The sequence below is a fragment of the Oncorhynchus keta genome, chromosome 19, assembly GCF_023373465.1.
Source record: "Oncorhynchus keta strain PuntledgeMale-10-30-2019 chromosome 19, Oket_V2, whole genome shotgun sequence".
Taxonomy (NCBI): Eukaryota; Metazoa; Chordata; class Actinopteri; order Salmoniformes; family Salmonidae; genus Oncorhynchus; species Oncorhynchus keta.
Window position 1 is genome coordinate 19,519,678 of NC_068439.1, and position 24,248 is coordinate 19,543,925.

The 24,248-nt window shown below is 45.7% G+C and overlaps 1 protein-coding gene and 1 long non-coding RNA gene across 7 annotated transcripts in view; one reads left to right on the top strand and one right to left on the bottom strand.

Moving 5' to 3' along the window:
- LOC118372792 (syndetin-like) overlaps positions 1-24,248 on the bottom strand; it is a 260,402-nt gene that overhangs the window by 12,114 nt on the left and 224,040 nt on the right. Inside the window, exons 23-25 of the mRNA XM_052469962.1 lie at positions 22,273-22,427; positions 10,909-11,005; positions 6,241-6,399 (exon numbers count right to left, since the gene is read on the bottom strand). Of these exons, the coding sequence (XP_052325922.1) occupies positions 6,241-6,399; positions 10,909-11,005; positions 22,273-22,427 (411 nt within the window). The remainder of the gene's footprint in view (positions 1-6,240; positions 6,400-10,908; positions 11,006-22,272; positions 22,428-24,248) is intronic.
- LOC127909289 (uncharacterized) lies at positions 11,312-12,734 on the top strand. 6 transcript variants are annotated; one of them, XR_008070630.1, is made up of 3 exons: positions 11,312-11,442; positions 11,500-11,727; positions 11,899-12,734. It is a non-coding gene; the product is annotated as an uncharacterized LOC127909289 (long non-coding RNA). The 6 variants fall into 6 exon arrangements; XR_008070629.1 differs by having other exon boundaries at positions 11,500-11,670; positions 11,899-11,976; XR_008070627.1 differs by having other exon boundaries at positions 11,500-11,670; positions 11,842-11,973.

Below are 24,248 nucleotides of genomic sequence, written 5' to 3' on the forward strand. Positions count from 1 at the left end.
TGACTAAGAGAAAAAGAGGAGGAAACCTAAGACAAAGATCTTGACATGTTGAAAGAGATGGAAAGTTGTCGAGGACGTTGTGCTTCCCAGAGTCACAGGAAAAATGTGTTTAAAAAATGACCTCCCCGCACGTCAAATACATTTCCAATAGGCAATCTGAAAAGACACATAGCATCTTGGTCTTAACCTTCTTGCAGAATAAATCGCCAAACACACTCCTAAAGAATTTGGGGTATTTTTCTTCCTGCAGTGTATTTAAAATGTTCACAGGGAGAAGGAGAGAGATAGCTGTGTGGGTACTCTACTGTGGGACCCAGGAGAACATCACTAAATATGAAATAATCTGGTACAGATATACAGCTGTCCAAATGGGCAACCTGCCCGTATACTGCTTGCAACAGTTGAAGTCTGAAGTTTAGATACACTTCGGTTGGAGTCATTAAAACTCGTTTTTCAACCATTTCTTGTTAACAAACTATAGTTTTGGCAAGTCGGTTAGGATATCTACTTTGTGCAAGACACAAGTCATTTTTCCAACAATTGTTAACAGACAGATTATTTAACTTATAATGCACTGTGTCACTGTGGGTCAGAAGTTTACATACACTAAGTTGACTGTGCTTTTAAACACCTTGGAAAATTCCAGAAAATTATGTCATGGCTTTAGAAGCTTATGATAGGCTAATTTACATAATTTGAGTCAATTGGAGGTGTAACTGTAGATGTATTTCAAGGCCTACCTTTAAACTCAGTGCCTCTTTGCTTGACATCATGGGAAAATCTAAAGAAACCAGTCAAGACCTCAGAAAACAAATTGTAGACCTCCACAAGTCTGGTTCATCCTTGGGAGCAATTTTCAAACACCCGAAGATACCACGTTCATCTGTACAAACAATAGTATGCAAGTATAAACACCATGGGACCACGCAGCCGTCATACCGCTCAGGAAGGAGACGTGTTCTGCCTCCTAGAGATGAATGTACTTTGGTGCCCTGTGAAGATGCTGGAGGAAACTATATCAACAGTGAAACGAGTCCTATATCGACATAACCTGAAAGGCCGCTCAGCATGGAAGAAGCCACTGCTCCAAAACAGCCATAAAAAAGCCAGACTATGGTTTGTCACTGCACATGGGGGCAAAGATCGTACTTTTTGGAGAAATGTCCTCTGGTCTAATGAAACAAAAATAGAATTGTTTGGCCAAAACGACCAGTGTTATGTTTGGAGGAAAAAGGAGGCGGCTTGCAAGCCGAAGAACACCATTCCAACTGTGAAGCACGAGGGTGGCAGAATCATGTTGTGGGGGTGCTTTGCTGCAGGAGGGACTGGTGCACTTCACAAAATAGATGGCATCCTGAGACAGGAAAATTATGTGGATATTTTAAGCAATATCTCAAGATATCAGTCAGGAAGTTAAATCTTGGTCGCAAATGGGTCTTTCCAGTTAGCTGGTGTAACTGAGGATTGGGAAAATTCACCCAACTTATTGTGGGAAGCTTGTGGAAGGCTACCCTTGTATATAACAATTTATTGAGATGAACTTTTATTATTGACCAAATACTTATTTTCCACCATAATTTGCAAATAAATTCATTAAATAACCTACAATGTGATTTTCTGGATTTTATTTTTTTTTGTCTGTCATAGTTGAAGTGTACCTATGAGGAAAATGACAGGCCTCTCTCATCTTTTTAAGTGGGAGAACTTGCACAATTGGTGGCTGACTAAATACTTTTTTGCCCCACTGTATGTATATGTATGTGTACACACACACACACACACACACACACACACACACACTGGGGCAAAAAAGTATTTAGTATTAGTAGTAGTAGTATTTAGTCAGCCACCAATTGTGCAAGTATTGCTGGTTGCAAGTATTGCTGGTTGAGAGAATACCAATTGTGCAAATATATATATATACACACACATATATTGGGGAACAGAGTTTGGGAACATTGTCAGAGCAGAAGGAAGCAAGTTTTCTTCCAGGACAACCTTGTACGTGGCTTGATTCATGCGTCCTTCACAAAGACAAATCTGCCCGATTCCAGCCTTGCTAAAGCACCCCCCCAGATCATAACCGATCCTCCACCAAATTTCACAGTGGGTGTGAGACACTGTGGCTTGTTGGCCTCTCCAGGTCTCGTACCCACTGTGAAATTTGGTGGAGGATCGGTGATGATTTGGAGGTGCTTCAGTGTGACCAGCAAAGCACCCCCACACCATAACACCCCCTCCTCCATGCTTTACGGTGAGAAATACACATGCAGAGATAATCTGTTCACTCACACAGCGTCTCACACGGCTGTTGGAAACAAAAATCTCCAATTTGGACTCTAGACCAAAGGACAAACTTCCACTGGTCTAATGTCCATTGCTCGTGTTTCTTGGCCCAAGCAAGTTTCTTCTTCTTCTTAGTTTCCTTTAGTAGTGGTTTCTTTGCAGCACTTCGACCATGAAGGCCTGATTCACACAGTCTCCACTGAACAGTTGATGTTGAGGTGTGTCTGTTACTTGAATTCTGTGAAGCATTTACTTTGGCTGCAATTTCCGCGGCTGGATAGCTAAATCTAATGAACTTATCCTCTGCAGCAGAGGCAACTCTGGGTCTTCCTTTCCTGTGGTGGTCCTCATGAGAGCCAGTGTCATCGTAGCGCAAAAAGTTATTGAAATGTTCCGTATGGACTGACCTTCATGTCTCATTTCTCTTTACTTATTTCTCTTGCCATAATATGGACTTGGTCTTTTACCAAATAGGGCTATCTTCTGTATACCCCTCTACCTTGTCACAACACAACGTATTGGCTCAAATGCATTATTAAGGAAAGAAATTCCACAAATTAACTTTAATTAGGCACAGCTGTTAATTGAAATGCATTCCAGGTGACTACCTCATGAAGCTGGTTGAGAGAATGCCAAGATTGTATAAAGCTGTCATCAAGGCAAAGGGTGGCTATTTGAAGAATCTCAAATATAAAATATATTTATTTCTGGGGGTGACTATATGATTCAATGTGTGTTATTTCATAGTTTTGATGTCTTCACTATTATTCTACAGAAAAATAGAAAATAGTAGAAATAAAGAAAATTAATGAGTAGGTGCTCTAAAACTTTTGAAACGGTAGAGAGAGAGTGTGTGATATATATATTGTGGGAAGCTGTTTATACTAAACAGAGGAACTCATATATATATATATATATTTTATCTTTACTTGCCAGTCTGAGATATGGCTTTTTCTTTGCAACTCTGCCTAGAAGGCCAGCATCCTGGAGTCGCCTCTTCACTATTGACGTTGAGACTGGTGATTTGTGGGCACTATTTAATGAAGCTGCCAGTTGAGGTGTCTGTTTCTCAAACTAGACACTAATGTACTTGTCCTCTTGCTCAGTTGTGCACCGGGGCTTCCCACTTCTCTTTCTATTCTGGTTGGAGACAGTTTGCGCTGTTCTGTGAAATAAACCATTACTAAAAGGACAACAATAAGAAGAAGAGACTTGCCTGGGTCTAAGAAACACATGCAATGGACATTAGACCAGAAGAAATCTGTTCTTTGGTTTTTGGACCCAACCGCTGTCTTTGTAAGACGCAGAGTAGGTGTGATAGTGTAGGGGTGTTTTGCTGGTGACACTGTCTGTGAATTATTTAGAATTTAAGGCACACTTAACCAGCATGGCTACAACACCATTCTACAGCGATACGCCATGCCATCTGGTTTGCCTTTAGTGGGGCTATAATTTATTTTTCAACAGCACAATGACCCAACACACCTTCAGGCTGTGTAAGGGCTATTTGACCAAGAAGGAGAGTGATGGAGTGCTGCATCAGATGACCTGGCCTCCACAATCACCCGTCCTCAACCCAATTGAGATGGTTTGGGATAAGTTGGACAGCAGAGTGAAAGAAAAGCAGCCAACAAGTGCTCAGTATATGTGGGAACTCCTTCAAGACGGTTGCAAAAGCATTCCAGGCAAAGCTGGTTGAGAGAATGCCAAGAGTGTGCAAAGATGTCATCAAGGCAAAGGGTGGCTACTTTAAAGAATCTAAAATATATTTTGATTTGTTTAACACATTTTTGGTTACTTCATGATTCAATATATGTTATTTCATAGTTTTGATGTCTTCACTATTATTCTACAATGCAGAAAATAGTCAAATTAAAGAAAACCCTTGAATTAGTAGGTGTCCAAACCTACTGTATATATATACATATACACTGCTCAAAAAAATAAAGGGAACACTAAAATAAACATCCTAGATCTGAATGAATGAAATATTCTTATTAAATACTTTACATAGTTGAATGTGCTGACAACAAAATCACACAAAAATTATCAATGGAAATCAAATTTATCAACCCATGGAGGTCTGGATTTGGAGTCACACTCAAAATTAAAGAGGAAAACTACACTACAGGCTGATCCAACTTTGATGTAATGTCCTTAAAACAAGTCAAAATGAGGCTCAGTAGTGTGTGTGGCCTCCACGTGCATGTATGACCTCCCTACAATGCCTGGGCATGCTCCTGATGAGGTGGAGGATGGTCTCCTGAGGGATCTCCTCCCAGACCTGGACTAAAGCATCCGCCAACTCCTGGACAGTCTGTGGTGCCACGTGGCGTTGGTGGATGGAGCGAGACATGATGTCCCAGATGTGCTCAATTGGATTCAGGTCTGGGGAACGGGCGGGCCAGTCCATAGCATCAATGCCTTCCTCTTGCAGGAACTGCTGACACACTCCAGCCACATGAGGTCTAGCATTGTCTTGCATTAGGAGGAACCCAGGGCCAACAGCACCAGCATATGGTCTCACAAAGGGTCTGAGGATCTCATTTCGGCACCTAATGGCAGTCAGGCTACCTCTGGCAAGCACATGGAGGGCTGTGCGGTCCCCCCAAAGAAATGCCACTCCACACCATGACTGACCCACCGCCAAACCGGTCATGCTGGAGGATGTTGCAGGCAGCAGAACGTTCTCCACGGCATCTCCAGACTCTGTCACGTGCTCAGTGTGAACATCTGTGAAGAGCACAGGGCGCCAGTGGCGAAATTGCCAATCTTGGTGTTCTCTGGCAAATGCCAAACGCCCTGCACGGTGTTGGGCTGTCAGCACAACCCCCACCTGTGGACGTCGGGCCCTCATACCACCCTCATGGAGTCTGTTTCTGACCGTTTGAGAAAACACATGCACATTTGTGGCCTGCTAGAGGTCATTTGCTCCTCCTGCTCCTCCTTGCACAATGGCGGAGGTAGCGGTCCTGCTGCTGGGTTGTTGCCCTCCTGCGGCCTCCTCCACGTCTCCTGATGTACTGGCCTGTCTCCTGGTAGCGCCTCCATGCACTGGACACTACGCAGACAGACACAGCTCGCATTGATGTTCCATCCTGGATGAGCTGCACTACCTGAGTAGTGTGGGTTGTAGACTCCGTCTCATGCTACCACTAGAGTGAAAGCACCACCAGCATTCAAAAGTGACCAAAACATCAGCCAGAAAGCATAGGAACTGAGAAGTGGTCTGTGGTCACAACCTGCAGAACCACTCCTTTATTGGGGGTGTCTTGCTAATTGCCTATAATTTCCACCTGTTGTCTAATTCCATTTGCACAACAGCATGTGACATTTATTGTCAATCAGTTTTGCTTCCTAAGTGGACAGTTTGATTTCACAGAAGTGTGATTGAGTTGGAGTTACATTGTGTTGTTTAAGTGTTCCCTTTATTTTTTTGAGCAGTGTATATATATATATATATAAATAAATGTTTCAGAAATAATGATATTTATCTATCTTGGTACAGAGACAGGCCTCTTTTTCAGGTCAAGCCCTCAGTCAGGTCTCCACATAGACTGATTGGACATGACTGTGTGGCACCACCACTATGTTCCAGCATGCTATATGTAGAGTTTATAGCTCCTTAGGGCTATTGCAGAAAATATATACAGAGAGAAATCAGCAATGACATGATTAACGGACATAACCTTACAAAACAATCAATTACAGCAATACACAGACCCTCCACACACACACACACACACACACACACACACACACACACACACACACACACACACACACACACACACACACACACACACACACACACACACACACACACACACACACACACACACACACACACACACACACACACACACACACACACACACGCAGGCTAACAATTCCCTTGACCATTTCATTCATTAAACCCACACATATTCAAAACAGTCAAACATGCCACATTACCTTTAACAGGACATCAACGTACACGTTGTGCTGCGACATTATCTCCCTAATGTCCCACTTAACTCCAGCCATCAGCAGCAGCATCTGTTCGTAGTCTAAAGCCTTGGCCGCCACCACCCAGTATATGGGTTTACGTAGCTCACTGGCCGTGGAGACAGTCTATAAGAGAATGACAAGGACAATGGAATAAACAAAGACAGATATTCATTTGGAGGTTCTTTAGAAAATGTAAACCTTCACGACTTTGTAATGGTACACACATTGAAAAAAACAAGCTAACACCGAAGGGTTTGTGCTCAACAGCCATTTATACCCACACTGATAAGGCCATGTGTGATGAACAGCCATTTACACCCTCACTGATAAGGCCATGTGTGATGAACAGCCATTTACACCCTCACTGATAAGGCCATGTGTGATGAACAGCCATTTACACCCTCACTGATAAGGCCATGTGTGATGAACAGCCATTTATACCCTCACTGATAAGGCCATGTGTGGTCAACAGCCATTTATACCCTCACTGATAAGGCCATGTGTGATGAACAGCCATTTATACCCTCACTGATAAGGCCATGTGTGGTCAACAGCCATTTATACCCTCACTGATAAGGCCATGTGTGATGAACAGCCATTTATACCCTCACTGATAAGGCCATGTGTGATGAACAGCCATTTATACCCTCACTGATAAGGCCATGTGTGATGAACAGCCATTTATACCCTCACTGATAAGGCCATGTGTGATGAACAGCCATTTATACCCTCACTGATAAGGCCATGTGTGGTCAACAGCCATTTACACCCTCACTGATAAGGCCATGTGTGATGAACAGCCATTTATACCCTCACTGATAAGGCCATGTGTGATGAACAGCCATTTATACCCTCACTGATAAGGCCATGTGTGGTCAACAGCCATTTATACCCTCACTGATAAGGCCATGTGTGGTCAACAGCCATTTATACCCTCACTGATAAGGCCATGTGTGGTCAACAGCCATTTACACCCTCACTGATAAGGCCATGTGTGATGAACAGCCATTTATACCCTCACTGATAAGGCCATGTGTGATGAACAGCCATTTATACCCTCACTGATAAGGCCATGTGTGATGAACAGCCATTTATACCCTCACTGATAAGGCCATGTGTGATGAACAGCCATTTACACCCTCACTGATAAGGCCATGTGTGATGAACAGCCATTTACACCCTCACTGATAAGGCCATGTGTGGTCAACAGCCATTTATACCCTCACTGATAAGGCCATGTGTGATGAACAGCCATTTATACCCTCACTGATAAGGCCATGTGTGGTCAACAGCCATTTATACCCTCACTGATAAGGCCATGTGTGATGAACAGCCATTTATACCCTCACTGATAAGGCCATGTGTGATGAACAGCCATTTATACCCTCACTGATAAGGCCATGTGTGATGAACAGCCATTTATACCCTCACTGATAAGGCCATGTGTGATGAACAGCCATTTACACCCTCACTGATAAGGCCATGTGTGATGAACAGCCATTTACACCCTCACTGATAAGGCCATGTGTGGTCAACAGCCATTTATACCCTCACTGATAAGGCCATGTGTGATGAACAGCCATTTACACCCTCACTGATAAGGCCATGTGTGGTCAACAGCCATTTATACCCTCACTGATAAGGCCATGTGTGGTCAACAGCCATTTATACCCTCACTGATAAGGCCATGTGTGATGAACAGCCATTTACACCCTCACTGATAAGGCCATGTGTGGTCAACAGCCATTTATACCCTCACTGATAAGGCCATGTGTGGTCAACAGCCATTTATACCCTCACTGATAAGGCCATGTGTGGTCAACAGCCATTTATACCCTCACTGATAAGGCCATGTGTGATGAACAGCCATTTATACCCTCACTGATAAGGCTATGTGTGGTCAACAGCCATTTACACCCTCACTGATAAGGCCATGTGTGATGAACAGCCATTTACACCCTCACTGATAAGGCCATGTGTGATGAACAGCCATTTACACCCTCACTGATAAGGCCATGTGTGATGAACAGCCATTTACACCCTCACTGATAAGGCCATGTGTGGTCAACAGCCATTTACACCCTCACTGATAAGGCCATGTGTGGTCAACAGCCATTTACACCCTCACTAATAAGGCCATGTGTGATGAACAGCCATTTATACCCTCACTGATAAGGCCATGTGTGATGAACAGCCATTTACACCCTCACTGATAAGGCCATGTGTGGTCAACAGCCATTTATACCCTCACTGATAAGGCCATGTGTGGTCAACAGCCATTTACACCCTCACTAATAAGGCCATGTGTGATGAACAGCCATTTATACCCTCACTGATAAGGCCATGTGTGATGAACAGCCATTTACACCCTCACTGATAAGGCCATGTGTGATGAACAGCCATTTACACCCTCACTGATAAGGCCATGTGTGGTCAACAGCCATTTATACCCTCACTGATAAGGCCATGTGTGATGAACAGCCATTTACACCCTCACTGATAAGGCCATGTGTGGTCAACAGCCATTTACACCCTCACTGATAAGGCCATGTGTGGTCAACAGCCATTTACACCCTCACTGATAAGGCCATGTGTGATGAACAGCCATTTACACCCTCACTGATAAGGTCATGTGTGATGAACAGCCATTTACACCCTCACTGATAAGGCCATGTGTGATGAACAGCCATTTACACCCTCACTGATAAGGCCATGTGTGATGAACAGCCATTTACACCCTCACTGATAAGGTCATGTGTGATGAACAGCCATTTACACCCTCACTGATAAGGCCATGTGTGATGAACAGCCATTTACACCCTCACTGATAAGGCCATGTGTGATGAACAGCCATTTACACCCTCACTGATAAGGCCATGTGTGGTCAACAGCCATTTACACCCTCACTGATAAGGCCATGTGTGGTCAACAGCCATTTACACCCTCACTGATAAGGCCATGTGTGATGAACAGCCATTTACACCCTCACTGATAAGGCTATGTGTGGTCAACAGCCATTTACACACACACTGATAAGGCCATGTGTGGTCAACAGCCATTTACACCCTCACTGATAAGGCCATGTGTGGTCAACAGCCATTTACACCCTCACTGATAAGGCCATGTGTGATGAACAGCCATTTACACCCTCACTGATAAGGCCATGTGTGGTCAACAGCCATTTACACACACACTGATAAGGCCATGTGTGGTCAACAGCCATTTACACCCTCACTGATAAGGCCATGTGTGGTCAACAGCCATTTACACCCTCACTGATAAGGCCATGTGTGATGAACAGCCATTTAAACCCTCACTGATAAGGCCATGTGTGATGAACAGCCATTTAAACCCTCACTGATAAGGCCATGTGTGATGAACAGCCATTTACACCCTCACTGATAAGGCCATGTGTGGTCAACAGCCATTTACACCCTCACTGATAAGGCCATGTGTGGTCAACAACCATTTACACCCTCACTGATAAGGCCATGTGTGGTCAACAGCCATTTACACCCTCACTGATAAGGCCATGTGTGGTCAACAACCATTTACACCCTCACTGATAAGGCCATGTGTGGTCAACAGCCATTTACACACACACTGATAAGGCCATGTGTGGTCAACAGCCATTTACACCCTCACTGATAAGGCCATGTGTGGTCAACAGCCATTTACACCCTCACTGATAAGGCCATGTGTGATGAACAGCCATTTACACCCTCACTGATAAGGCCATGTGTGGTCAACAGCCATTTACACCCTCACTGATAAGGCCATGTGTGGTCAACAGCCATTTACACCCTCACTGATAAGGCCATGTGTGGTCGACAACCATTTACACCCCACTGATAAGGCCATGTGTGGTCAACAGCCATTTACACCCTCACTGATAAGGCCATGTGTGGTCAACAGCCATTTACACCCTCACTGATAAGGCCATGTGTGGTCAACAGCCATTTACACCCTCACTGATAAGGCCATGTGTGGTCAACAGCCATTTACACCCTCACTGATAAGGCCATGTATGGTCAACAGCCATGTACACACACACTGATAAGGCCATGTGTGGTCAACAGCCATTTACACCCTCACTGATAAGGCCATGTATGGTCAACAGCCATTTACACACTCACTGATAAGGCCATGTGTGGTCAACAGCCATTTACACACTCACTGATAAGGCCATGTGTGGTCAACAGCCATTTACACCCTCACTGATAATGTCATGTGTGGTCAACAGCCATTTACATCCTCATTGATAAAGCCATGTGTGGTCAACAGCCATTTACACCCTCACTGATAAGGCCATGTGTGGTCAACAGCCATTTACACCCTCACTGATAAGGCCATATGTGGTCAACAGCCATTTACACCCTCACTGATAAGGCTATGTGTACAGTCATGTCCAAAAGATTTGAGAATGACACAATAATTAATTTTAACAAAGTCTGCTGCCTCAGTTTGTATGATGACAATTTGCATATACTCCAGAATGTTATGAAGAGTGATCAGATGAATTGCAAAGTCCCTCTTTGCCATGCAAATGATGGTCTGTGCAACGCCCCAGTGAACTTTACAGGGAATAAGGTGCCATTTCAGATACATCCATAAAGTTGTGGACTGACTGACCTGTGAGTAGAACTGCTGGAGGAACGGCTTCTTGGCTGCAGGCATCATGGTGTCTAGGTGAGACTGAAGGAACTCAAACTGCTCGGCCAGAAACACCCTAGACAGAAACCAGTACAGGCTTTTAGCTAGGTGGATCAGAGACGGAGGCAGGGTTAAAGGAGTATGGAAAGGGATAGGAGGGGACAGGGAAGCAGGGGCTTTGGCTGGATGGATTGGGATATTACAGACAGAAAGGTTTGCCAATAACCAACCCTTCTCCCCTGAGCTTTAGAAACTTGTCTTGATTCCTCTGTGCTTGTTAGCGAGGTCATTTCAGTCTTAACTTCAGATGGAGGTGGAATGGGGTGGGACGTAGCGAGAGAGGTAGTTTCAGTCCTAACTTCAGATGGTGGTGGAATTGGGTGGGACGTAGCTAGAGAGGTAGTTTCAGTCCTAACTTCAGATGGAGGTGGAACGGGGTGGGACGTAGCGAGAGAGGTAGTTTCAGTCCTAACTTCAGATGGTGGTGGAATTGGGTGGGACGTAGCTAGAGAGGTAGTTTCAGTCCTAACTTCAGATGGAGGTGGAACGGGGTGGGACGTAGCGAGAGAGGTAGTTTCAGTCCTAACTTCAGATGGAGGTGGAACGGGGTGGGACGTAGCTAGAGAGGTAGTTTCAGTCCTAACTTCAGATGGAGGTGGAACTGGGTGGGACGTAGCTAGAGAGGTAGTTTCAGTCCTAACTTCAGATGGAGGTGGAACGGGGTGGGACGTAGCGAGAGAGGTAGTTTCAGTCCTAACTTCAGATGGTGGTGGAATTGGGTGGGACGTAGCTAGAGAGGTAGTTTCAGTCCTAACTTCAGATGGAGGTGGAACGGGGTGGGACGTAGCTAGAGAGGTAGTTTCAGTCCTAACTTCAGATGGAGGTGGAACGGGGTGGGACGTAGCTAGAGAGGTAGTTTCAGTCCTAACTTCAGATGGAGGTGGAACGGGGTGGGACGTAGCTAGAGAGGTAGTTTCAGTCCTAACTTCAGATGGAGGTGGAACGGGGTGGGACGTAGCTAGAGAGGTAGTTTCAGTCCTAACTTCAGGTGGAGGTGGAATGGGGTGGGACGTAGCTAGAGAGGTAGTTTTGGCCAGGTCATTCGGCACCTTCTTTGTTGGTAGAAATTAAAACCATATCAGGCCCGCAAGCCTAAAACTCAGGAGTTTTTACATTCACTGGGTTTTCATCAACACTGCTATATAATAGCAAACACTGAGCAGAACAGTTTAGGGGAGGAAAACTAAAATCAATAAAAACAAAAGCTTATCCAGTCTAAAACCTGCGGCACATTTTTCTAAATGTGTCAGTGTGATCGATGCCATTATTTTCAGGTTGTTTACATTTTGCTTACATAAACACAATTCAAGAAAATAAGTTCAGGTAACTGGGTTGGAGTTCAGGCGAGTCAGCCAGTCAGCCAGCCAGCCAGTCAGTCAGTCAGGGAACTAGAGTAGCATGGAACCCTGGAGTGTCATACTATAACCACAGATTTATGAAGGGCAACAGAGAATGCTGAACAGGAGATTTGTTTTTAATGACTGACCACGTAGCAAGGCCATGGCAATATAAATAGTTTAGCCATTGAATAGGAGTTGCACTTGAAGCTTGTTTTTTTTTGGTGATGCAACAAAAACCATTCAAATGTCATTACTGAGGATAGAGACCAGAGAAAGATATTAAACGTGTATGTCTATAATGTGTCGTTTCCAAGATGCTCGTTACATAAAGACATTGAGAGGACAAATTCTTTATTAACAAGTGCTTGTTACAGTAGCAGCTAGCTGACCAATGACAAATAAAAACACATTTAAACTTTGTGAAAATCTGTGTGTCGGGGACGGATATAAATTGCAAATGTTGGGTCAAGCGGATAGGTGGGAAGCAAATAGAAATCCCCAAAGACCAGAAAGAGTGCATTTACACTCAACCATCCAACATTAACAAGCACAAGTAGTGTCCAAGACGCCACGAGACACACACACAGCTAGCACCTGCCACCGTTTAATACACCAACAGCCCCACAAACGAGCCTCGGGAAATACATTTGTTTTTCTGGACTCTGAAAATGTTCATTATGCACCAGCCGCCATGTGAACACAAAGCTTTGTTTACCGTGGGGAGAGATATGCCGCTAAGCCGCGGGGGCCAAACGAGCTAAGCCCTGCCATTTATTGGGTTATGCTTATATAAATAGACAATGGCTAAAGGCAGTTTCCCCGGCCCTCATCTCTTGCACCTATAATCTTGATCTTTGCCCAGGGCCCCGGGGCGGCCCTCATTGATTATTCCATTAAAGCAAATGCTAAATGAGGTGTTACAGGTAGAGAAGGCCTTTAGAGGCTCCAACAGCCAGTAATGGCTATATTAAAAATGGTGTATTATATGCTGAGCATGTTTGGGTGCTGCGGCAGAGGGGTTAGGTGGTGCCTAGCTTCAATAACCCTGCTCTGAGGGGAACAAAAATTCAGTGCAATTATGCACAGGGGTAGATGGCTGTATGTCTTATCCCCTAAGAACTACAGGTGTAACGGTACACGTATTGGTACTGAACAGTTCGGTACAGGGACCTTGAACAAGAATGAATACATTAAAAAATATACAGTACCAGTCAACATTTTGAACACAACTACTCATTCAAGGGTTTTTCTTTATTTTACTATTTTCTACATTGTAGAATAATAGTGAAGACAACAAAACTATGAAATAACACATATGGAATCATGTAGTAACCAAAAAAGTATTAAAGTAGCCACCCTTTGCCTTGATGACAGCTTTGTACACTCTTGGCATTCTCTCAACCAGCTTCATGAGGTAATCACCTGGAATGCATTTCAAGAGCGAGGTATATTTATAACCGAGGATATCCGCCCATTCTTGTCAGTTGAGTAGAATAGGGGGGTTTAGCACCTTGCAAAAGAGCTCGAGGCACGTTACGAACTTCGTTCTCTCACACCTATTTCAGCAAACATGTAGTACCCGCTCTATATAAGCAAGCTAAAGCCAAATTTGTCAAGGAATTGACCAATGCACCCTGTGTTGCGCTTACTACAGACGGACGGACAAACTGAGTGTACAAAACATTAGGAACATCTTAATAGTATTGAGTAGCATCCCTCTTTTGTCCTCAGAACAGTCTCAATTCGTTGGGGCATGGCATGGACTCTACAAAGTGTGGAAAGCGTTCCACATGGATGCTGGCCCATGTTGACTCTAATGCTTCCCACAATTGTGCCAAGTTGGCTGGATGTCCTTTGGGTGGAGGACCATTCTTGATACAGTCGGTAAACTGTTGAGCGTGAAAAAAACAGCAGTGTTGCAGTTCTTGACACAAACCAGTGTGCCTGGCACCTACGACCATTCACCCTCTGAACGGCACACATACACGATCCAAGTCTCTATTGTCTCCAGGCTTAAAAATCATTCTTTAACCTGTCTTCTCCCCTTCATCTACACTAATTGAAGTGGATTTAACAAGTGACATCAATAAGGGATCATATCTTTCACCTGGATTCACCTGGTCAGTCTATGTCATGGAAAGAGCAGGTGTTCATAATGTTTTGTACACTCAGTGTATATGGAATCAGGAACACCAACACTTTGTATTTTCTACTATAGTAGCAAACTGTTGGCATTATATTTTCCCCCTTTACTGAAGCTGAACTGAACCGTGACCCCGAAACCGCAATATGTACCGAGCCGTGGGTTTGGTGAACCGTTACACCCTTACTACCCTTTCTTACTTCCATTAAAGGGGCAATCAATCAGCAGATGGTATATGCCCATTGATTTTAGAAGAATATAACTTCTAAATGCCTCATGAGCTTAGCTCAACTGTTGTTCCCCATCAGAACCCAAAATATAAGCTTGTTTTACTCCAATGTAAACAAAGTAAAAGTAAACAAACAATGTAAAGCCTCAAAACATGGTTAAAACTATAATTTTGATATCATGGATGGTCAAATCAAATCATCAAATCAAATTTTATTTGTCACATACACATGGTTAGCAGATGTTAATGCGAGTGTAGCGAAATGCTTGTGCTTCTAGTTCCGACAATGCAGTGATAACCAACAAGTAATCTAACTAACAATTCCAAAACTACTGTCTTATACACAGTGTAAGGGGATAAAGAATATGTACATAAGGATATATGAATGAGTGATGGTACAGAGCAGCATACAGTAGATGGTATCGAGTACAGTATATACATATGACATGAGTATGTAGACAAAGTAAACAAAGTGGCATAGTTAAAGTGGCTAGTGATACATGTATTACATAAGGATGCAGTCGATGATGTAGAGTACAGTATATACGTATGCATATGAGATGAATAATGTAGGGTAAGTAACATTATATAAGGTAGCATTGTTTAAAGTGGCTAGTGATATATTTACATCATTTCCCATCAATTCCCATTATTAAAGTGGCTGGAGTTGGGTCAGTGTCAATGAGAGTGTGTTGGCAGCAGCCACTCAATGTTAGTGGTGGCTGTTTAACAGTCTGATGGCCTTGAGATAGAAGCTGTTTTTCAATCTCTCGGTCCCAGCTTTGATGCACCTGTACTGACCTCGCCTTCTGGATGATAGCGGGGTGAACAGGCAGTGGTTCGGGTGGTTGATGTCCTTGATGATCTTTATGGCCTTCCTGTAACATCGGGTGGTGTAGGTGTCCTGGAGGGCAGGTAGTTTGCCCCCGGTGATGCGTTGTGCAGACCTCACTACCCTCTGGAGAGCCTTACGGTTGAGGGCGGAGCAGTTGCCGTACCAGGCGGTGATACAGCCCGCCAGGATGCTCTCGATTGTGCATCTGTAGAAGTTTGTGAGTGCTTTTGGTGACAAGCCGAATTTCTTCAGCCTCCTGAGGTTGAAGAGGCGCTGCTGCGCCTTCTTCACGACGCTGTCAGTGTGAGTGGACCAATTCAGTTTGTCTGTGATGTGTATGCCGAGGAACTTAAAACTTGCTACCCTCTCCACTACTGTTCCATCGATGTGGATAGGGGGGTGTTCCCTCTGCTGTTTCCTGAAGTCCACAATCATCTCCTTAGTTTTGTTGACGTTGAGTGTGAGGTTATTTTCCTGACACCACACTCCGAGGGCCCTCACCTCCTCCCTGTAGGCTGTCTCGTCGTTGTTGGTAATCAAGCCTACCACTGTTGTGTCGTCCGCAAACTTGATGATTGAGTTGGAGGCGTGCGTGGCCACGCAGTCGTGGGTGAACAGGGAGTACAGGAGAGGGCTCAGAACGCACCCTTGTGGGGCCCCGTGTTGAGGATCAGCGGGGAGGAGATGTTGTTGCCTACCCTCACCACCTGGGGGCGGCCCGTCAGGAAGTCCAGTACCCAGTTGCACAGGGCGGGGTCGAGACCCAGGGTCTCGAGCTTGATGACGAGCTTGGAGGGTACTATGGTGTTGAATGCCGAGCTGTAGTCGATGAACAGCATTCTCACATAGGTATTCCTCTTGTCCAGGTGGGTTAGGGCAGTGTGCAGTGTGGTTGAGATTGCATCGTCTGTGGACCTATTTGGGCGGTAAGCAAATTGGAGTGGGTCTAGGGTGTCAGGTAGGGTGGAGGTGATATGGTCCTTGACTAGTCTCTCAAAGCACTTCATGATGACGGAAGTGAGTGCTACGGGGCGGTAGTCGTTTAGCTCAGTTACCTTAGCTTTCTTGGGAACAGGAACAATGGTGGCCCTCTTGAAGCATGTGGGAACAGCAGACTGGTATAGGGATTGATTGAATATGTCCGTAAACACACCGGCCAGCTGGTCTGCGCATGCTCTGAGGGCACGGCTGGGGATGCTGTCTGGGCCTGCAGCCTTGCGAGGGTTAACACGTTTAAATGTCTTACTCACCTCGGCTGCAGTGAAGGAGAGACCGCATGTTTTCGTTGCAGGCTGTGTCAGTGGCACTGTATTGTCCTCAAAGCGGGCAAAAAAAGTTATTTAGTCTGCCTGGGAGCAAGACATCCTGGTCCGTGACTGGGCTGGGTTTCTTCTTGTAGTCAGTCCGTGATTGACTGTAGACCCTGCCACATGCCTCTTGTGTCTGAGCCATTGAATTGAGATTCCACTTTGTCTCTGTACTGACGCTTAGCTTGTTTAAAACCTGTTAGGCCGCCCCATCCCGGATCCGGGATTGTGACTACAGCCTCAAGCTCATTACCATAACGCAACATTAGCGATTTCTGAAAATTGCAAAATAAATGAAATAAATATGCCTGTCCTCAAGCTTATCCTTTTCTTAACAATCCTGTCGTCTCAGATTTTCAAAATATGCTTTAGAACCAGAGAAAATCAATAATTTGTGTAAGAGTGGTGATAGCTAGCTTAGCATTTAGCGTTAGCATTTAGCACGCAACATTCACAAAAACCAGCAAAGGGATCAAATAAAATAATTTACCTTTGAAGAACTTCAGATGTTTCAATGAGGAGACTCTCAGTTACATAGCAGATGTCCAGTTTTTCCTGAAAGATGCTTGTGTAGGACACAACGTTCCGTTTTGTTACTATGCATTTGGCTACCGAAACTAACCGAAAATTCAGTCACCTAAACGTCGAACTTTTTCCGAATTAACTCCATAATATCGACTGAAACATGGAAAACGTTGTTTGAATCAATCCTCAAGGTGTTTTGTCATATATCTCTTCATTGAAATGCCAGTCCTAGAAGCGTGCATTCTTCTCTGATTCGGATGGAAAAATACTGGGACCTGACTTTTGCGCACCAATTTCCACGCAGACACCATGCGGGACACTTGGTAATTGTAGGCTCTTATGGCCAATCTTCCAATGATATGCCTACAAATACGTCACAATGCTGCAGACACCTGGGGAAACGATAGGAAGTGTCCGTTCATTCCTGTGGCATTCACAGCCATATAAGGAGATCATGGAAAACATGCCTTCAGAAATCCTGTTGATTTCCTGGTCACTCAAACATCTTGGTTTTGCCTGTAGATATTGTTCTATGGCACTCACAGTGAAAATCTTTGCAGTTCTGGAAACGTCAGAGTGTCTTCTTTCCAAAACTATCAATTCCAAGCATAGTCGAGCATCTTTTCGTGACAAAATATCGCGCTAAAAACGGGCACGTCTTTTTATCCAAAAATGAAATACTGCCCCTAGAGTTCTAACAGGTTAATAGCCTTGCGGAGGGAATAGCTGCATTGTTTATATTCGGACATGTTACCAGACACCTTGCCCTGATTAAAAGTAGTGGTTCGCGCTTTCAGTTTCACGCGAATGCTGCCATCAATCCACGGTTTCTGGTTAGGGAATGTTTTTATCGTTGCTATGGGAACGACATCTTCGACGCACGTTCTAATGAACTCGCACACCGAATCAGCGTATTCGTCAATATTTTTATCTGACGCAATACAAAACATGTCCCAGTCCACGTGATGGAAGCAGTCTTGGAGTGTGGAGTCAGCTTGGTCTGACCAGCGTTGGACAGACCTCAGCGTGGGAGCCTCTTGTTTTAGTTTCTGCCTGTAGGCAGGGATCAGCAAAATGGAGTCGTGGTCAGCTTTTCCAAAAGGGGGGCGGGGCAGGGCCTTGTATGCGTCGCGGAAGTTAGAGTAACAATGATCCAAGGTTTTACCACCCCTGGTTGCGCAATCGATATGCTGATAAAATTTAGGGAGTCTTGTTTTCAGATTAGCTTTGTTAAAATCCCCAGCTACAATGAATGCAGCCTCCGGATAAATGGTTTCCAGTTTGCAAAGAGTTAAATAAAGTTCGTTCAGAGCCATCGATGTGTCTGCTTGGGGGGGGATATATACGGCTGTGATTATAATCGAAGAGAATTCTCTTGGAAGATAATGCGGTCTACATTTGATTGTGAGGAATTCTAAATCAGGTGAACAGAAGGATTTAAGTTCCTGTATGTTTCCTTCATCACACCATGTCTCGTTAGTCATGAGGCATACGCCCCCGCCACTCTTCTTACCAGTCCCATCCGTCAGCTTTCTACCGAAATAGTGGCAGGGAGAACACTTTTTCATCGTTTCATTTGTTGATTGGCCCTTTAATTAAGCGGTGTCCCTTTCTGCTACCTGCTCTCAAAGGTTTCATCAAAACCTTTTCAGTCTAGCTTTCTATTGGGGCCATCTGGCAGCGGGTGTGGTGGCTGGTGCCTCGGAATCGGGGTCCCTGGCTGGCATATGGGCATTCGTAAGTAGTTTCACATAAACCACTCCAAGTTGGGGATCGGCTATTGTTAGACTTATGTATGAATAGTGAATGCCTAAGCGCGTGTGTGTGTGTGTGTGTGTGTGTGTGTGTGTGTAGATGAGGGAGTGAAAAGGGAAATGAAGTGAAAGAGAGAGACCGAGAGAGAGACAGAGACCGAGAGAAAGACCGAGACCAAGAGAGAGAGAGCGAGCGAGACCGAGAGAGAGAGAGCGAGCGAGACCGAGAGAGAGAGAGCGAGCGAGACCGAGAGAGAGAGAGCGAGCGAGACCGAGAGAGAGAGAGCGAGCGAGACCGAGAGAGAGCGAGCGAGACCGAGAGAGAGAGAGCGAGCGAGACCGAGAGAGAGAGAGCGAGCGAGACCGAGAGAGAGAGAGCGAGCGAGACCGAGAGAGAGAGAACGAGAGCGAGACCGAGAGAGAACGAGAGAGCGAGCGAGACCGAGAGAGAGAGAACGAGAGCGAGACCGAGAGAGAACGAGAGCGAGCGAGACCGAGAGAGAACGAGAGCGAGCGAGACCGAGAGAGACCGAGAGAGAACGAGAGCGAGCGAGACCGAGAGAGAACGAGAGAGAGCGAGACCGAGAGAGAACGAGAGAGAGCGAGACCGAGAGAGAGCGAGCGAGACCGAGAGAGAGAGAGCGAGACCGAGAGAGAGCGAGCGAGACCGAGAGAGAGCGAGCGAGACCGAGAGAGCGAGAGAGACCCGAGAGAGCGAGCAAGAGAGAGCGAGACCGAGAGAGAGAGAGCGAGACCGAGAGAGAGAGACCGAGAGAGAGAGAGAGAGAGAGAGAGCGAGCGAGACCGAGAGAGAGCGAGCGAGACCGAGAGAGAGCGAGCGAGCGAGAGAGAGCGAGCGAGACCGAGAGAGAGAGAGCGAAAGAGACCGAGAGAGAGAGAGCGAAAGAGACCGAGAGAGCGAGACCGAGAGAGAGCGAGCGAGAGAGCGAGCGAGAGCGAGAGAGCGAGCGAGACCGAGAGAGAGCGAGCGAGAGAGCGAGCGAGCGAGCGAGACCGAGAGAGAGCGAACGAGGCCGAGAGAGAGCGAGAGAGACCGAGCGAGACCGAGCGAGCGAGACCGAGAGACCAAGCGAGCGAGACCGAGCGAGCGAGCGAGACCGAGAGACCGAGCGAGACCGAGAGACCGAGCGAGCGAGACCGAGAGACCGAGCGAGACCGAGAGACCGAGCGAGACCGAGAGACCGAGCGAGACCGAGAGAGCGAGCGAGACCGAGAGAGCGAGCGAGACCGAGATAGCGAGCGAGACCGAGATAGCGAGCGAGACCGAGAGACCGAGCGAGCGAGACCGAGAGACCGAGCGAGCGAGACCGAGAGACCGAGCGAGCGAGACCGAGAGACCGAGCGAGCGAGACCGATAGACCGAGAGAGAGCGAGCGAGACCGAGAGAGAGCGAGCGAGACCGAGAAAGAGCAAGACCAAATAAAGAGCGAGACCGAGACCGAGAAAGACCGAGACCGAGAAAGAGCAAGACCGAGACCGAGAAAGAGCAAGACCGAGACCGAGAAAGAGCAAGACCGAGACCGAGAAAGAGCAAGACCGAGACCGAGAAAGAGCAAGACCGAGACCGAGAAAGAGCAAGACCGAGACCGAGAAAGAGCAAGACCGAGACCGAGAAAGAGCAAGACCGAGACCGAGAAAGAGCAAGACCGAGACCGAGAAAGAGCGAGACCGAGAAAGAGCGAGACCGAGAAAGAGCAAGACCGAGAAAGAGCGAGACCGAGAAAGAGCGAGACCGAGAAAGAGCAAGACCGAGAAAGAGCAAGACCGAGAAAGAGCAAGACCGAGAAAGAGCAAGACCGAGAAAGAGCAAGACCGAGAAAGAGCAAGACCGAGAAAGAGCAAGACCGAGAAAGAGCAAGACCGAGAAAGAGCAAGACCGAGAAAGAGCAAGACCGAGAAAGAGCAAGACCGAGAAAGAGCAAGACCGAGAAAGAGCAAGACCGAGAAAGAGCAAGACCGAGAAAGAGCAAGACCGAGAAAGAGCAAGACCGAGACCGAGAAAGAGCAAGACTGAGAAAGAGTGAGACCGGGAGAGAGACAGAAAGAGCAAGACCGGGAGAGAGACAGAGACAGAGACCGGGAGAGAGAGACTGGAGGAGGGAGACCAGGAAAGAGAGGATAACGAGAAAGAAGGGAGAAAGAAAGGGAGAGACAAAGTGGGAGACTGGTACTGAACTGTAAACAACAGCAGAATGCAAACTGGGGAGAGAAATATCCACTAACTCAATTTAGGAATAAAAAGTGATCTAACAGCCCGTTTCCCTGCAGCGCCAGCATCCTGAAGATTAGAGAAAAGGAAGAGAGTTAGTTCCAAATGGCGCCATATTCATTATACAGTGCACTACTTTTGACCAGAGCCCTTGGGGAACAGGGTGCCATTTGGAATGCAGACAGAGACACGTCGAGCTTCCCGAGACTCCTGCATCATACCACTTAATTCAATGAATACCCCTCGGGCATGCAGTCGTGAGACAGCCTCTATTGACTCATCAGGAAAACTGCTCGTCTTACCACAGCAGTCGTCTTCAGATCTCATGGCTGCAGAGAGGAGGAGAGGCAAAGGGAGGGCAGGGACACACACACAGTTCTGTGGCAGACAGCACACTACCTACTGTTTCACCAACAGAGCTGCACTGAATCAAACTTTAATTAGCTAACAAACATGTTTAACGTTACCAACTTTAAATGTATTAGTAATCACATCCAATAAAAGTGTCTCCAAAGAACAAAGCAGTCACCTTGACCCTAAAGTATCTCTGGCCACCACCCTCTAGGGACTTCTAAAGGACCATACAGAGGAATAAACAGGGATGTATTCATTATGCCGATTCTGTTGCAAAACGTTTCGCAACAGAAATCATTTACTCCAAAAGGAAAACATTTTGCAAAGACAATTGGAATTTCTATTGGATAAATTCAGGAAGGTCCCTCCCAGTTTCGTTCTGTTTGCTCCCGTTTCGCTCTTGCATGATAAACGGTTTCTGTTGCAAGACATGATGAATTCTCTCAAGTATAGTGACTCAGTGTCAGCCACCCGTTACAGGTACACAGAGGTATCAAGTATAAAGAGGGGACTTCTAAAGGACCATAGAGAGGTATGAATGAGTTACTGAAGGAGGGTTCTCTTACAGTGACTCTGTGGCGACCACCCTCTGGGCCAGGCCGTAGAGGGTCTCGCTGGCTGTCAGGACCACAAGTTGGCTGAGGTGGGGGCTGGGCACCTTCTCCTTTCTGTCCTCCCCCGGACCACCGTGCACGATGGAGCTGCCTTCCCCCAGAGAATCCTATAACAGGGGGACAGAGAGGGAGCGAGAGAGTCAGACCGACAGAGACAGGGACCAGATAGCTGTGAAAGGACAGCGATAGAGACAGAAGGATAGATGATCTGGCTGACAGACCAGGGAGACACAGTAGCTAGGTTTCCATCCAACTTTGCGAAAGATTTTCATGCAAATGTTCTAAAATAAGAATAAAAAACATTTTCCCATCGGAGATGTGTTTCCGTCAAATAGACTTGTCGCACATAAAAGGCTGTGTGATGACATAATGCACATAAAAATGACTTTTGCGGTTAAATTCCCATGTACCGAATAATGTACCGAATAAAAATGAGTTTCAATCGCATTTTCAACAATACTGATGGTTTTGTCACAAACTTGTGTTCTATAGAGAATGTGCCCACTCTGGTCGTGGTATTTGCGCTCTAGCCAACCTCTCGCAGATACAGTGTGGGTAGGCTACCTACATTATGAGATTATTATGGACAAAAGAGCTAAATTATTTTTATTTGTTAAATGGTAGCCAAGCTTCAATCATCATGTCACCAGAATAAGACCCTTGATGTTACTGGAAAGGAGCATCAATCACATTGCACTTTCACCTCCCTGTGAAATTCATCATAACTTACTTCATCTGCAGCCTAATAAACTGCATGCTTACCAGAGTCTAGCGTATTTTGTATGTACATTGGGTCAGATGTGGCAGGGCTTGCAAACTATTACGGACTACAAAGTGAAACCCAGCCGTGAGCTGCCCTGTGATGTGAGCATACCAGACTAGCTAAATGGCGTTTATGCTCGCTCAGAGGCAAAGCAACACTGAGGCGTGCATGAGAGCACCAGCTGTTCTATACAACTGTGTGATCACGCTCTCCGTAGTTGATGGGAGGAAGACCTTTAAACAGGTCAACATTCACAAGGCCGCGGGGCCAGACGGATTACTGGGACGTGTACTCAGAGCATGCGCTAACCAACTGGCAAGTTTCTTCAATGACATTTTCAACTTCTCGCTGATCAAGACTACAGCTCAGCGTTCAACACCATAGTGCCCACAAAGCTCATCACTAAGCTAAGGACCCTCGGACTAAACACCTCCCTGAAAGGAAATGTATAATATCTGTACATTGCAATTCTACCGGTAATTACAAAAGTACAATGATTCATGTTATGCTTTAGCTTGGGATTAAGAATCGGTGGTAGACACTTGTAAGTGCATGAAGAGGTCAACTGTACAAAAGTCAGATGTCTGTGTGTTGAAACTATACTTTCAGTTCGTGTTGATACGATATTCCAGTCTTACTTCTGCTAGCACATGATAGCAATAGGAGGAAGAAGGATTGGGAAACTAACTGAAAATAACAATAAACTGAACTCCACCTAGCAGAGCAACTATTAATTATGAGCTTATATGCTATTAAAGTGAAGGGACATCACCCTGGGCGGAGTGATCCTCAGTAGGGGATAAAAAGGCATATTTTGTACTGAGTGTGTTACTTTCAAATTACTGTAAGTGTATACTCCGGGTTGCAATCTGGCTTGCAATCCTTATTAAACAAACTAACCTCTGATCAAAGAAGTTTGCTGTGGTCTCTTGTATAAACATAGGGCAGATTTCCCTTACAGCCCCCAGGTGGTAAGGGTAGGTAACAACACATCCGTCATGCTGATCCTCAACACGGTCCCTGACTGTACTCCCTGTTCATCCACGAATAAGTGGCCAAGCATGACTCAAACTCCAAGTTTGCTGACGACACAACAGTGGTAGGCCTGATCACCGACAAAGATGAGAGCTTATAGGGAGGTCAGAGACCTGGCAGTGTGGTGCCA